Source organism: Nicotiana attenuata, chromosome 1 (genome assembly GCF_001879085.1).
Source record: "Nicotiana attenuata strain UT chromosome 1, NIATTr2, whole genome shotgun sequence".
Taxonomy (NCBI): Eukaryota; Viridiplantae; Streptophyta; class Magnoliopsida; order Solanales; family Solanaceae; genus Nicotiana; species Nicotiana attenuata.
In genome coordinates, this window is record NC_031989.1 from 35685282 (window position 1) to 35701390 (window position 16109).

At 40.9% G+C, this 16109-nt stretch overlaps 1 protein-coding gene across 1 annotated transcript; it reads right to left on the bottom strand.

The window, feature by feature from the left end:
- Positions 2989-4584, bottom strand: LOC109224647 (fasciclin-like arabinogalactan protein 8). The gene has a single exon (XM_019389187.1). The coding sequence runs from the start codon at positions 4514-4516 to the stop codon at positions 3248-3250; it is 1269 nt and encodes a 422-aa protein (XP_019244732.1). The 5' UTR covers positions 4517-4584; the 3' UTR covers positions 2989-3247.

Genomic DNA, 16109 nt, shown 5'->3' on the forward strand with positions numbered 1-16109 from the left:
AAAATTGCACTATAGGTTAACATGTATTAAAATCAGACTTTAGCCAAATATAGCAGTTGAGCAACCGTGCTAGAACCACGGAACTCGGGAGTGCCTAACCCCTTCTCCCGGGTTAACAGAATTCCTTACCCGGATTTCTGGTTCACGACTGTTAAACAGAGTCAAACCCTTTCCTCGATGCGGGATTCAAACCGGTGACTTGGGACACCATAAATCTCCCAAGTGGCGACTCTGAATCTCTTAATAGACGAATCCCGTTTCGATTGTCCTTTAATTGGAAAAACTCCCTTTTATTATACCCTTTTGGGGGTGTAGTAAGGTAAAAAAGGAGGTGTGACAGTGGTTATGTCGAGCAAGAGGGAAATTCCTAAGGCACATGGTTAAAGCAGACCAGGTCTACAAGAATAGTACAAGACCGTACCGTGACATTAAATGGTTGTACCAGTCGTTGATCTTTGTAATAAATGGTTGTACCGACCGCATATCTGTGTAATAAATGCACCTGTACTATATTGGGATTCTCCCTCCTATATAAAGGGGACCCTTGTCATTTCTTGCGCACATGATATTGAATACAAGAACAAGAACATTCTCTGCTCTCTAACTTAAACATATCCTCCCTTGATTTTATTGCTTATATATATTTCATTGCTTACATTTATTGTGTTTCACCGATTGTTCATCGTTCATTACTCATCATTGATCATAAAGAGCCCTCATCAAAGATCTGAGAACTGTTAGTCCATCATCAGCCATCTTCAGTCGAGCTCATTAGCTTAACCTCGAGGCCCGGCATAGGATAGCTCGAGACCCCAATTCTCGGCCACTCGGTTCGCACAGCATACTATCTCCAAGCCTTCATCTTATTTTCTAGTCTCACACTAGTGCTGGCAAAATGAGCCCATATTTTGTCAACCCGCCCAATCCACCCATATTTTAGTGGGTTGGATGAGTGATATTTAAGTTAGGTAAAATTCGGGCTTCAACCCATATTCAACTCGTAGAAATATGGGTATTATGGGTAAAATGTGGGTAAAATATGATTTAGCCTAATGGGTTATCTTCCAACTTTTGCTCACTCAAAATACATTATATCATTTTTGAAACTGAATAAAGGTATTCAACTCCTCTTCCTTCTATGTTTCTTCTCACTATAGTTGACTGTGAGTATTTTTGTTTTTCTTCTAAACATAGTAAGTACAATTTACTTTTGTTTAGCATTTTTTTTTTAGAAAATATCTTTAAACTGAATATACTAATTTGCTCTATACATCACAAGAATTTAGAAACATTAATGGATTCTTTAGCTTATACAGATGCGATTTGAATGCAAGCTAGTTTTTTCTTTTTCTTTTTTTATTTTTCTTTTTATTTAGAGGGATCAAGGTAGATTTTGATCATAATACATATTCTTAGTAGTGAAAGATGCAATGACAAAGTAAAGTTCCTGAGACCTGAGTCAGTGTGGTGATTGGTATGATTTGATTTGTGCTTAATATTAGACTTTTTAGTGTTATTTCTGGTGTACTGATGCAAAAGAAAAATCACAGAAACAGGGGGAAAGTGATAAAGAAAAAGTCGATCTAATGCATTCCGGTGAATCATGATAAAGAGATAAAATGTTTTATAAGTATCCTCTTACAAAAATGTGATCTTTAACACTATCCAACAAAATATTTTAACATGAAATTCGTGTTGATTCTCCGATTATTATCTGATAGTTCAAAGATGTAGTTATTCCTTCATTTTTGGGCTAAACTTTTAAGTTTGGGACACAGATAAGTGTGTACATGCATCTTGCCATCTTTGTCACATTTTCTTCCTAAAATAAAAACTGTCATATTTTGTTGAAAAGTAACTTAAGTTTACAAGATGATAGTCAAATTTGAATAAATTTAATGATTAAAAGTATATATTATTCTAGTTAAACTTATGTCACTGAATAATCTGAGCAAAAGAAAATTTATAAATTGTACTTGAAAAAATATTACACTTATATAATATGGGCTAACCCATATTCAACCCGTCCATTTGACACCCAACCCGGTTTTGACTCGCATAAAAAACGGGCGGGTTGAGACCCAACCCATTTTAACCGCCCAAATCCGACCCAGCCCGCCCATTTGCCACCACTATCTCACACTTAGCATCTACTGCCTAACAACTAGCATAAAAATGAATCACGTATTTTTAGAACCACAAATCAAATCTAATTGTAATTATCATTTTCAAGGTAAACATAAACAAACAAAAAAATCTGCCAAAGGCTATATATAAAAAAAGAAAATATACAAATATCCATTATGCCCTCAAAAGCCGTGTGAAGTTACCATTATACCCCATTTTGGACATTTGGGCCACTTTTAGTGTGGCCAAATAGTTAAACTAGGAGGGTCGTTCAGTGTACGCTTCATAAACTAGTTAAACATAATAATTTGCCAAGATTGTTTAATGATTATACAGTGAAAAATTATAGAAAAATTAATGTTACAGTTCATGAAAGTTACATACTTTAACGACTTTATTTGTCTTTAGTTATTCTTACTTTTTTGGTAATACTCAGTATTCTACTATTTTTGCACCATATTTAATCTCGCATAAATCATGCACAAATTCGTACATAACTTGTATTAAGGCCAACAAAAAATATTGTATTGAATAGCGACAATGCAAAATTTTACAGGGTTGGACAACCTCATCAAAGTCCAACTAGTCAAAGCAGTTTTTACCCATTCAACATTAGATGGTTCTGGAAACTCCAACCTTTTTGTATTTCACTTTTGTTTAATAAAGAGTTTATTAAGCAAACCAACCAATGCACTTCACTTGCTAAACTATTCTATTCGCCACACAAAAGAGGCAACAGCCATCACAAAGTGGGCCCCAGAACCAATGCTTTCTTTATTTGCTTAGCTGTCACTCACGTTCCTTCATAATATCCCCACACACACACCGACACTACTCACCAATGGCAACACAAGTGGAACATTATTAAAGTATCACAATTCACAACACTAAAAATAAGAAAAGGATTTAACATAAACAAAAGTACAGCAACTGAACAAAAAAAAGAAAAAACAAAAACATGTCCTCCTTCCTCAGCTCAACGACTCAATCACTATTAAAGGACATTTAAAAATTATAAATCAAATTAAATAAAATCTTCTCTGCAAGCAGTCACAAATAAAAATATGACTCCAGAAACCCAAAAAAACAAAAAAGTTAAACAAAACCCGTAAATGACGATCTAGGACAAATAAACGGACACAATTACCGAAACTGACACTGTAAGTAGAACCTTCAGCAATGCCGGAGCGTTAACGTTACCGACGTTTTTCTTCGCCGTACTGTTCTCGGAATCAGCGGCAGGACCATCCGCCGGAGCACCAGCTGGAGACGAGGTAGGCGGCGCCGGAGGAGACATCATTGGAGAAGGAGAGCTGGCCTCCGGAGCAGGGCCAGGGGAAGCTCCCTCAGGTGCGGGTGCCGGAGAAGTCTCCGGTGCAGGTCCAGGCGCCGGAGAAGGAGCTTTCCCGAACAACTCCTCTGGGAGAAGCACACTGTCGACGGTGAAAATACAGAACGGCGTAGAGTCAATCACAGTTGAAGCGATTCTTGACGAGTCAACGCCGGTGTCAAGCGTCACCTGGTCACCAGCTGTAGAAGCGCTCAAATCATACTTACTAGCACCATTAGTAGCTAGAGTAGAAATAGGATCCTTCTTCGTTTTCAAAGTCCCAATAGGAGTGTAACTCGGAACAGCATGATACTGTAATAGCGAAACCACCTCAGCACTTTTCAGTTTGTTCAGATCTGGAACTTTTTTGCCCTTGAACGCCTCATCATTTGGTGCAAAGACAGTTAAACCCGTTTCAATGGCAGTTTGATACGTCTTGAGAACCCCGGATTGGACAAGTAATGCAGCAAATGTTTTACACCCAGCTTTCTCCAATGCCGCCGTTATATTAAAGTCCGACGCAGACGGTGCCGGAGCAGTCAAAATACCCGGAGCAATAATTGGAGAACTAACCTCCAACACAGAGATATTATACTCGATTTGCTTAACGGATTTGGTGTACGTAGACGCTAACGGCGAGTGTGAAACAGCTGAGCCGAAACCCACTTTACCACCTTTAAGATCGGTGATGTTAACGGAACCCAAGTTGCCGTTAGCATTACCAGTTGTTTGGTAAAGGGTAGTGGTAAGTGTAGTGCCGTCAGATATCTTGTGGAGTTTAGTGCTGTCAAAGTAATCGAGCAAGATGTGAAGGGAAAGAACGTTTTTAATGACAGAAAGTGGGTGTTTGCCGACAACATCGGCCATGGCTCCATTGGTTAAAGCTAAGACAGTGATAGTTGTACGGCTGTTGATTTCGTCGGCGAGTTTTGTTTGTGTGAGGTAACTGTTGAACTCACTGTACTCTGGAAACTTGCTTAAGATTTCAGTAATGTTGTGTGCATGAATGGAAATAGTAATGGACATGAGAGTGAAGAGGAAAATGTGTAGTGCACCCATGGTGAAGGTTAGCAGAGAGAGAAAAGTAATGAACTCAAACTTCAAAGAGAGTGAGGGAAGTGATAGAAGTGTGGTATTAAAGGTGGAGGAGACGGTTGACTAGGGTTAAGGAGAGGGTAACTGTGGTTAAGTTAACCAGGGTTAGGGATGAGGAGAGGAATATATGGATAGCATGTGAGACAGAAGAGTGTGAGGGAATTCCGTTCAACTTTTTTTGGGTAACAGCTGGAGATATCTGATGTTGTCGGTATTATCATCTTTAAAATCTTTAAAGGTCCAAGTTACAAAAATGTCCTTGAACTCTTGGTTGTTTGGGTTGGGCTTTTTATAGGGACATCTAAATATAGCAGTAATTCACGTTAAATTATTGATTATTGTAACGGTTGGTTATGTCTTTAAGCTGGAGTTTTGATCAGACGAGTGGAGAGGGTTGGGGGGGGGGTAGGGGAGGTTGGGGGAGAGAATAGGTACCTTAGTAAGGTGTAATACTGTTATTAGAGATTATACTCCCCTGGTCCAGTTTAATTGATTTTGTTAATTTGAGATATAACAAACACTTCTAGACTCTGCACTTCAAGGGCAATTTTAAAAAAAAAATATATATCTGACAAAATTAAATATTATGGACCACAAAGAAAAACAAAAAAATCAACTAATGAGTTAAAATAATGATTTTAAGTTGGATGTGAGTTAAATCTGACATGTTATTTGTGTAACGATTCCTTTATTATTTAACCCAAAATGGACACAACATCTTGACACAACTTAGAGATAATTTTATCCCTGGCCATTGAACTTTTGTGTTTGTTACCCAAAAGTAATTTTTTTTTCTTTTGTTACACAAAAATCATTTTACTTTGCTCTAATTATCACAAAAGTCACATTTTTACTTGAAAAGTCTATTATGCCCTTGATATTATATAAACCTTCATATTTATGTAATACCTTCTATATTATACACTACATAATATATTTTAACTATGTATTTTATTTAGGCAAAATACATAGTTTACCCATCGACCTTGTACTCAAATCCCTCTTATACACCTGTTAAACACGGGAATAGTATTATACACCAAAATTTTATAAGTGTGTCAATTACACACCTCTTTTGCCATGTGTCACACGCGTGTATTATACATAAAAGAGGCGCGTGAAAACTACAAAATTCATCTGAAATTAATTTTTTTTTGTTTTTCCCTTTTTTATCTATTTTCTTTCCAAATTAAAGAAAAAAAATAACCCATGTCTTCTTTCCCAACCCAAACGTTCCCCCCCCCCCCCCCCGGTCTTCTTCCCCAACCTCCATCCTAGTTTTGTCTACTCCCCTCATTTTTCGTCTTTCCAACCAACCCCCATGAATAAGAAGAAAAAGAAAAAGAAGAAGAAAAGAGGAGCTATTGGGTCTTGTAAAAATCACCATTATTGACCTTTTGAAAAAGCTTGAAAATTTAATGTCTTGTTGATTTTGGTGTTCCATGACCTAGAAAATTAGTTTGAATTCGTAATTATTGTTGAATAAAAATTTACTTAGGTGATTAATTTTGATAAAATTTAAAAAACACCATTAACAAATTTGAAGCTTTGGGTTTGAGCTTGAATTTGAAATTTGCATAAGGATTTGTGATGGATATTGTTAAAACTTGTTAAAAATCGGGCAAATGGTTGAATCTATAGTTAGGGAAGAAGGTGCTTGTAGTGGAAGGGTTGGTGGTACTATGGTGGTGGTGGAGAAGATGATGGGGTTGGGGAGATGAGGAGGGGGTGGGTTTTTTTCTTTTCCGTATTTTTTCTTTGGGAAGATGAGGAGAGGTCAGATGTTGATTGGTGCGTGTAATAACAATCTTTAAGCAGATGTGGTCAAACACCGAAGTGGTGTGTAATTGACACACCTTTAAAAGTTTTGGTATGTAATATGATTCCCGTCTTTAACGGGTGTGTAAGAGGGATTTGGGGACAGGGTCGATGGGTAAAGTATGTATTTTACCTTTTATTTATAATAAAATAACTTAATATTATTTTTATAATATATTCGTATATTTAATTTTTTTTTTAACTTTAGTTTTCAAGATATATTAGTAGCGCTATAAAATAACTTTTTTTCAGCAATTCTTTTTCTTGAATTTAATTGACCGGCCAAAGTTGGTCAGTAATTTCCGACCAACTTTGGTCGGTATGCCGTTCCGACCTTCAAAATACCGACCGCGCGTTAATGGTCGCGTTTTGGACGGTATTGGCCATTCCCGACCAACTTTGGTCGATTTTTTTGGATTGTTTTCCCGAATTTCTAGTAGTGTAATTTCCCAAATAACCAATTGCCCAGGTAAATTCCTAAGAAAATATCCCCAGCTAAATTATTTTCCTTCAGATTAACATATGATTTTTTTCTCATTTTCTTTGTTTGTTTACCTGCAAATTTTCTCACGGAAATGTACTTGCCGATTTATTTCTCTACTAATATATATTAAAGTTACTGAAAAACTTAATAACGCTACTAATATATTTTGAAAATTAACGTTAAGAAAAAAATTAAATATACGAATATATTATAAAAATAATGAATAAAATAATGTTAAATTTAATTTATTTATACATAGTTAAAAAATATTATATAGTATATAATATAGAAGGTATTACATAAATATGAAGGTTTATATAATATCAAGGGTATAATAGACTTTTCAAGTAAAAATGTGACTTTTGTGATAACTAGAATAAAGTAAAATGATTTTTGTGTAACAAAAGAAAGAAAGTGACGTTTGTGTAATGAACACAAAGTTGAATGATTTTTACGTAACAAAAAAAAGAAAAATTACTTTTGAATAATAAATACAAAAGTTCAATTACCATGGATAAATTAACTCTACGACTTAAGCAGTGGATGTGTAATTCATTGAAAACACAAAATGTATTTCTCAATCAGATTGTTTAAATTAAGTCTAGACAAATGTCTATCTAAGTATATGAGTTCGTAAACTACAAAATTTATAATTGTGAATTTATTGAAGTCGATCAAAATTTACTGGAGATGTAAATGAATCCTATATGTTTAATGAGAAGTTAAATATCATGCGACAGTAATCTTTTGTGGCATTAATTGCTGTAAAATATACCTTTGTCTTGTTCAGTTGTATGTAAGGATAAGGAGAGACGGATATTTTTCTCTTGATTCGTCAAATTCATTTTCATGATATTCTTTGTTATTCATGTTCTACATGGGTGGCGTTTTGGGGGTGGTCCTAGCTAATTGCTTTGGTAAAATAAAAAATAAATTAATCTCAACATCTGGAATATTTGTTTAAATATGGTGATACATTCATTTGTTTAATTCATTTGGGTGCTATATATGTATGGGTCAAAATCGAACTAGAAAAATTTGACACGCGGATACGATTGTCATGTACAAATCAATATGGGCAGTTTGACCGAGATCGATCAGTGATCAACAGAACAAGCCACCGAGTGGTTCATCGGGGCCGAGGTCGGGCAACATAGATGGAAACGGTTAGTTTTGCTTTAGAATCTTCAGATGAAATATTCTATTGAATATTCTCTCTATTTGTACTTTTTAGGGGTTTTTTAGGAATATCCCATATAAATAGTATGAGAGATAAGGCAAAAGGCAGGTAATATTCTATATGATAAGAACACTTTTGAAAAGTAAGCTCTCTAGATAGATACAAAGGATAACTTTCCGGAGAGATTCGACCTTTTTTGGATTATTTATTGTCATTTCCACCAAATCCGAGAAAGTGCTCAACATTCTCTTATCTTCTTGTCATTCATCATTGTTAGAGGGAGGAATCATTCGACCTTTCAATATTGGGCGAATCTTCCTCCTTATTTACATTTAGCGCCATTGATTGTCATTTAATACTTGATACTTCATACACATTATTATATTCGACACATTTATTGTTAGCACGTTGATTCCGTTTCTTCACTGCTCATATCTTTTGTACTGTCAACTCGAGATTTGAAGTTATTAGCTTTAACTAGGATTAACCCTTCTTAATAACTGATTAATTAGTTTAACCAAAGATTATTATTTTTTTGTCAAACAATTTGGCGCCATCTGTGGGGATATTCTAGTTAAAATCTTAGTTTCTTTAAGATCTAAAAGAAAATAACACAAAAACTTGTCTTTTCTTGCATGCATAATTGAACATGGTAGGTAATGGAGAGGAAAGAATGAAGGCAGTAGCCAGTTTTACTAACAACCTCATAAACACTATCAACAAAGTCGCTGGAACAGATGCTGAGGACATGACACCAAATTCCTCCCCCCAGGCGGAGTGGTTCACCCCCCCCCCCCTCTTACGGCAGCATCACAGCCTCACATGGTAAAGGGGCCTCTACATCCACAACAAAAGAGACACCACCGGCACCAAAAAGCTGCTCGAGGCATGGTTGACAAACACGCTGACCAGCATTCTTGACAAGCCCGCCCAAAGGAACAATAGAGAAGGTGCGAGAGTTTGCGTCGCACCAGCGACATACGAGCAACACGGCCCTCCTCTTGTAACAGGTATTACTCACAACGTTAGTGATGCAGGTAACGACACCCTCATAGCCATTCCGAGAAAGATGGAGGAGATGGAGAACGAAAACAAAATGCCCCGCGACCAAATGAAAGAGCATCAAGAAAGGGTAGACAAAATACCCGGCGCACCAAACCATACAGTGACGAAGCTGCACCGCATGCCATACCTAAAACTTTCAAAATGCTGCCATACTTGAAAGTATACGACGGCACGACGGACCATGAGGGTCATGTGACCCACTATGTCACCACAGTAAAAGGCAATGACCTCGCCAAAGAACAAGTGTCTTCCATATTACTGAAGAAGTTTGGTGAAACCCTCACCGGGGGAGCACTAACTTGGGACTCACAGCTACCTGCATGTTCCATGGAGACGTTCGAGGAAATGTCTGACAAGTTTGTAACTGCCCATGCCGGGGCTAAGAAAGTAGAGGCGAGGGTGAATGACATATTTGCCATTAAGCAGTCACCCGACGAAGGACTAAGAGATTTCCTCGCCCAATTCAACCGTGTGAGGATGACCTTACCAAATGTATCAGAGGGAATGGCAATAGAAACTTTCTAGAATGGGTTAAACAGGAACGGTACGAGGGCGACCGGAAAATTGCTAAGCCGACTCCTGAAATATCCCCCAACCACTTGTGACGAGATACACAATGCCTACTACGCTGAAGTATGAGCTGACAAGGATGACTCAACGGCTAACCTCAGTCCAAATAGAATCCACGAAAGACCGAAGAAATGACAACAGAAGGGACCATGCAGGGCTGCGACCCAACCGTGAAAGGCATCAACCATATGTTAGAGCCGTCGTCAAACCACCTCGCTGTCATGGCGATGACCCATCTAGGCCGCTAACAGGGACTCGCCGAGGTGAAAGAGGTATGCCTCCACTACCATCTGCTCACAATTTTTGCATTTCCCCTCAGAAATAGTCTACGCCCTGGAGAAGCTCGGCCCAAAAGTGAAGTGTCCACAGAAGATGAGGTCCGACCCAAACACCAGAAAGTCAAACGCCCTCTGCGAATTCCATCAGGAACGGGGCCACAAAGCCGGGGACTGCATCGCTCTAAGGTAAGAAGTCGTGAACATGCTTCACCAAGGACATCTAAAAGAACTTTTGAGCGATCGAGGAAGGGAAAACTTCGCTCGAGGACGCGAATAGCATCAGGGTCCACCAAAATCGCCCTCCCCAGCTCAAACCATCCAAATGATCATCAGAGGAGGCGACGACGCATCAATCAACAGCGTAAAATTCACGACCACCCACAAGCTGAAACGGTCATTCACTCATGAAAATAACCCTCTTCTTCTCTTCTCGGCCGGTGCACTCAATCTCCAAAATAAGGGTATGATGAACCGGGAAAAAGCAGAATTCAGTAAAAACGGACAAAAGAAAGAGAACAAGGTACGAAAACTCGAAGACCCAAAAACTTTACCAGCGAAGCCATTTTGAATATGCCCAATGACAGAGCGGCATAATTGAACGTCCGTAAGGTCTTGTCCTCGGCGTTGGAGCATAGGGGACCCAAAGAAGGGATCACGCTCTCCGTATTCTTCAATAATTCATGGTCAAGGGGAATGACTATGTTGCGAGTAGTCCCCTCCGTCCTCACTTCCACACGAGTGAACCCCTCATTGAACATCCGAACCTCTCCGAGGTCAATATCGGAGCCGAACTCGTAGCTATCTATGGCAACACTTTCCCTCTCTCCCCAGCAGAGGAAGGTGCGTCAGCATTGCCCTAACGGCAACGGATCACTTCTCGGAACAACCTCTGGTCCTTTGATCGCCCTCCTCCTTCCACTACGACCTCGAACAAGGGAGCAATTTCTACATCTGAAGGGGGTAAAGTCTCTGTGCTCAAAGTCTCTCCGCCCTCGGATGCGGCCGTGGCCGGCTCGGGATCACCCCTTGTTGACTCTTTGTTTCCTATTGTTTCGCTGCCAACTTCTACTCTCTGTCTTTTTAACGGAGTTGCTTCCTCCTCGCCCGGCGACGACTCGTCCACTAAGTGCAATATAGGAAAAGTTGGAGCTTCCACCGAAGGGCCTGCCGAGGTATGAGAAGAAGTAACTATCTGAACGGACTTGGCTGCAGTCACAGCAAGCAGAGCCTGGTCGATGCACCCGATTAACAAAAATCGGGGGTAGGAGCCCTCACTCTTCTCGTAGCCCTTTGTCCTGACAACAAACACAAGTTAAAACTGACCCCACTACATGCAGGGAGCTAAAAAGATCGAAATGAATAATTTATCGGTAGAAGAAGGTTTGCGTCCAAAATTCTTGTTGAAAGACGACCACTCATGGATCCCCACCGTGTGAGGTAAAATTTGACTCACCCAGTCACGAATGTCGGCGATCAAAAGAGGAAGAAGAACGATTAAGTCACCAAAGAGAGACAAAACAAGCAATTAGTTAGCAAAAACACTTACGGGTGAAGTTCCACGCTTCAGGGAATCCAATGGGGTTCGCCACTACGTGCTTGGTCTTAATATAGAAAAAGTTAAACCAAAATCGATGAGTGCCTTATCATCCATCTTTACCACCAATTCCTTGGTCCCACGGTGGCGGAGGTATATCATCGTACCCCTGTGAAAGCTTGGCGCAAAAAGATGTAGTAGATGGCGGATAGAAATCCCGCGGTTGGCCAGCTCCGCGTACTTTATCTACATAAGGAAGAGTTTATAAATATAAGGGGAGAGCTGGGCTAGACAAATGCCATAGTAGCGGCAGAATTCCTCCGCCAATGGGGGAAGATGAAGAGAATAGCCCACTTGGAACAGGTACACGTAAAATGCGCAGTACCCAGAACGATAGATATGGACTACGTCATTCCCCGCTAGGACCAGGTCGATGTAGGTAGGGATGTTGTACTTGGCCCTAAGCTCGGCAAGATGGGTTGCGTCCATTTCGGACTTCACAGGTTCAGGCTCATCCGCATGTGTGACGACCCAAAGGGTCATCACCTGTTTTCTTACCCATTTTGTACTTCCGAGGCCTTGAAAACCTCATTTAGGGTTGCCTCAATTTGCATGCGCAGTCCGCGCGCGTAGCCGGAAAGCTTAAATATGAATTCTGTGAGAAAAATGCTAAATTTTGATATTAAAATGAATAAATTTGACTTTGGTCAACATTTTGGGTAAATGGACCAGGACCCGTGATTTGATGGTCCCGGAGGGTCCGTAGGAAAATATGGGACTTGGGCGTATGCCCGGAATCGAATTCCGAGGTCCCAAGCCCGAGAAATGAATTTTTGTGTAAAATTATTTTCTGGAAATAATTAAGGAAATTGGAAACAAAATTTGATTAGAAGACTATAGCATCGGGCCCGTATTTTGGTTCCGACGCCCTGTACAAGTCTTATATGTGATTTAAGAATTTTCTGTAAAGTTTGGTTGAAAACGGACGTCGTTTGACGTGTTTCGGACTTAAATGGAAATTTGATGTTTTATGAAAATTTGGAAGAAATCATGAGTTTTGAGGCTTGATTCGATGTATATGATGTTATTTTGGCAATTTGATCGCACGGTTAAGTTCGTAGGATGTTCTGGAGTTAGTGCATGTGTTTGGTTAGGAGCCCCGAGGGCTCGGGAGTGTTTCGAAGGTGTTTCGGAGTGGTTTCAAACTTAGGAAAATTGCAGAAAATGGCTCAACAGTTGCAGGTCCCTTTGTTCTTCGCGTTCGCGACGCCTCTTCCGCGTTCGCGAAGCTTTATGTTTTTCCTTCATCGCGTTCGCATCAATCCCCTCGCGATCGCGTAGTGTTATTTGACCTTGAGGGCTTAGCCCTCTTTTCCTCTTCGCGATCGCATACCTTTGACCGCGTTCGCGTAGTTTGCCAGATTCCTTCATCGCGTTCGCGTGATAGCCCACGCGTTCGCGTAGACCAAATCCTGGACCCCTCCCCCCCAGGCTTTCTCTTCGCGTTCACACTCTCCCTATCGCGAACGCGATGGTTTGTCAAGTCTAACCTTCGCGAACGCGACCTTCCTTCCGCAAATGCGAAGGGCAATTTTGCCCAGTTATTTTTAAAACCCCAAAACAGAACCATTTCGGGATTTTTGCAAGACTTCACAAAACCCTTCTTCTCCAAGGTCCTTAGGCATCCATTGAAGCTCTCTTTCACCAACACTTCTTGGGTTAGTAAATTTCAACTCGTTTTCCCCATTTTTCATCAATATCTATTAAATTCCTAAGCCTAAAACATGTAATTTAGGGTAGAAATTGGGGGAAATGGGTAGAATTAGGGCTTTTTGAATTCTCTTGATTTAGACCTCGTTTTGCGGTCGAACTTGGAAACAAATTATATATTCGGGCTCGTGGGTGAATGGGGGATATGAATTTGGTCCGAACCTCGTGTTTTGACCAAGCGGGCCCGGGGTCAATTTTGAGTTTTTGGGAAAAAATGATGGAGAAGCTATAATTATGCATTGGGTTCGTATTGTTTAGCATTTATTGATGTATTGAAGTCATTATTGTATAGATTTGATTGATTTGGAGCCGAATTCGAGAGGGAAAGCGGTTGTTGAGGATTGATTTGGGCGTGGAAGTTTGAGGTAAGTGTTCGGTCTAACCTTAGCTTGATTAGGAGTTGAGTCTTATTTGCTATTTGTTTTGTGTCGCGTACGACGTATACGCATGGTGACGAGTATCTATACGTTGGTGTCGAGCATGACCGTGGGTCTTAAATTGATAATTCTTGTATTCTTAACGGATTCTATGAAAGCTTGATTGATGATTCTCGATACTAAGCAAGGATTTAGTTTATTTCCGTGGACTTTAGTTATGACTAAGTGTTGGTATTATTTGGGTCAAGTAGAAGTTTCATAAGATTGGTTATAGCTGACTCTCCCTTGCCGGGACATTTGATTTGATATTTTTTTCCCTTGCCGGGAAGTTATTATATAGTTGTTCCTTTGCCGGGAAGATATTATATCGTTGTTCCCTTGTCGGGAAGTTATTATATTGTTGTCCCCTAGCCGGGATTATTTTTATGCTGTGTTGGATTGAAATGGGAGCGGGTGGTACGCCTACCACAAGATTGATAAAATAGGAGCGGGTGGTACGCCTACCACAAGATTGATGAAATGGGAGCGGGTGGTACGCCTACCACAAGATTGATGAAATGGGAGCGGGTGGTACGCCTACCACAAGTGATTGATAAAATGGGAGCGGGTGGTACGCCTACCACAAGATTTTATGAAATGGGAGCGGGTGGTACGCCTACCACGAGTTGATGAAATGGGATCGGGTTGCACGCCTGCAACAAGATGAGCTAAACATGAAAATTGTCTTTATTTCTTATTTCCGTGTTAGAAGCTAGACTGTAGATTTCTCCTCTATTATTCCTGATATTCTATTTATATCTGTTACCCCTGAAGCATGTTCCCTCCCCCAGTTTTAATTGTTTATTTCTGTTTGCCTCTTCGTTGTGTATATATATATATATATATATATATATATATCTGCACAGGTTTATCTGGAGTCTGGTCCTAGCCTCGTCACTACCTCGCCGGGGTTAGGCCAGGCAGTTGCCAGCACATGGGGTCGGTTGTGCTGATGCTACACTCTATGCTCTTTTGCACAGATCCAGGTGTCGGAGCAGCTTACGGTGCGCAGCAGTAGGCCAGGGAGCAGTCCTTCAGTCCACGAGATCCCGAGGTAGTCCTGCAGGCGTCTGCAGGCCCGATATCTCTTTTATCCCCTATCTGCCCTGTTTCCCTTGTACCGAGACAGAGTTTTATCATTTTGTTTCAGACTTTGTATTTAGCATTCTTAGATGGTCCGTGAAACGTTGTGACACCAGGTGCTGGGTAGAGGCTTGTATTGGTGTTTAGACGCTGTTGCTATATTTTCAGTTCAGACTTCCGCTATATTTTCAGTTCAGACTTCCGCTATCTTTTATTAATCACGGTATTTTAATTGTTTATGCATCTATAATTTATATTGTTTAATCATGGGTAAAATGAGTTAGGATGATGTTTGCGACTGTTCTTGGCTTGCCTAGCTTCCACGAGTAGGCGCCATCACGACACCCGAGGGTGGGGATTTCGGGTCGTGACAAGTTGGTATTAGAGCTCTAGGTTGCATAGGTCTCACAACTCACGGACAAGCTTAGTAGAGTCTGAGGGATCAGTACGGAGACGTCTGTATTTATCCCCAGAGGCTACCGAGTTAGGAAAAGTTTCACATTGTTCTTTCTTGTCGTGCGGTTTGGTTTCTCAACGCTAATTGAATTTCTACTCTGTTCTTTCGCAGATGGCGAGAACACGCGCTTCCTCATCTTCCGATCAGCAGTCCGAGCCCCAGGCAGCTCCCGCTAGGGGCAGAGGACGAGGCCGTGCTAGAGGTCGTAGTAGGGGCAGAGCTCAGCCCCGAGCAGCAGCACCAGTGGCAGAGCCTCAGGTTGACTTTGACGAGGAGATTCCGACCCCAGCCCCAGCAGTTCCGGTGGGCCCAGCTCAAGTCCTAGAGGGGTTTATTGCTACCCCAGTTCTTCAAGACGCTCTGGTCCGATTGGTGGGTCTCATGGAGAGTGTTACCCGAGCAGGCTTGCTTTCTGTAGCACCAGCCATCTCTCAGGCTGGAGGAGGGGCCCAGACTCCTGCTACTCGTACTCCGGAGCAGGGAGTTCCCCCGATTCAGACTCCAGCAGTTCAGCCAGTTGGAGCAGCTCAGCCGGGTGTGGTAGGTCAGGCCGGTGATGGGGCAGCTATGTCTGCTTATGCTTTATGGAGGTTGGATAGGTTCACTAAGCTCTTCACTACTACCTTCAACGGTGCATCTACCGAGGATCCTCAGGATTATTTGGACAGCTGCCACGAGGTTCTTCGGAACATGGGTATTGTTGAGACCAATGGGGTTGATTTCGCTACATTCCAGTTGTCTGGATCCGCCAAGACTTGGTGGAGGGATTATTGTTTAGCTAGACCAGCAGGATCTCCAACCTTGACATGGCAGTAGTTCACACATCTATTTCTGGAGAAGTTTCTCCCTATTACACAGCGAGAGGCCTATCGGAGGCAGTTCGAGCGTCTCCATCAGGGATC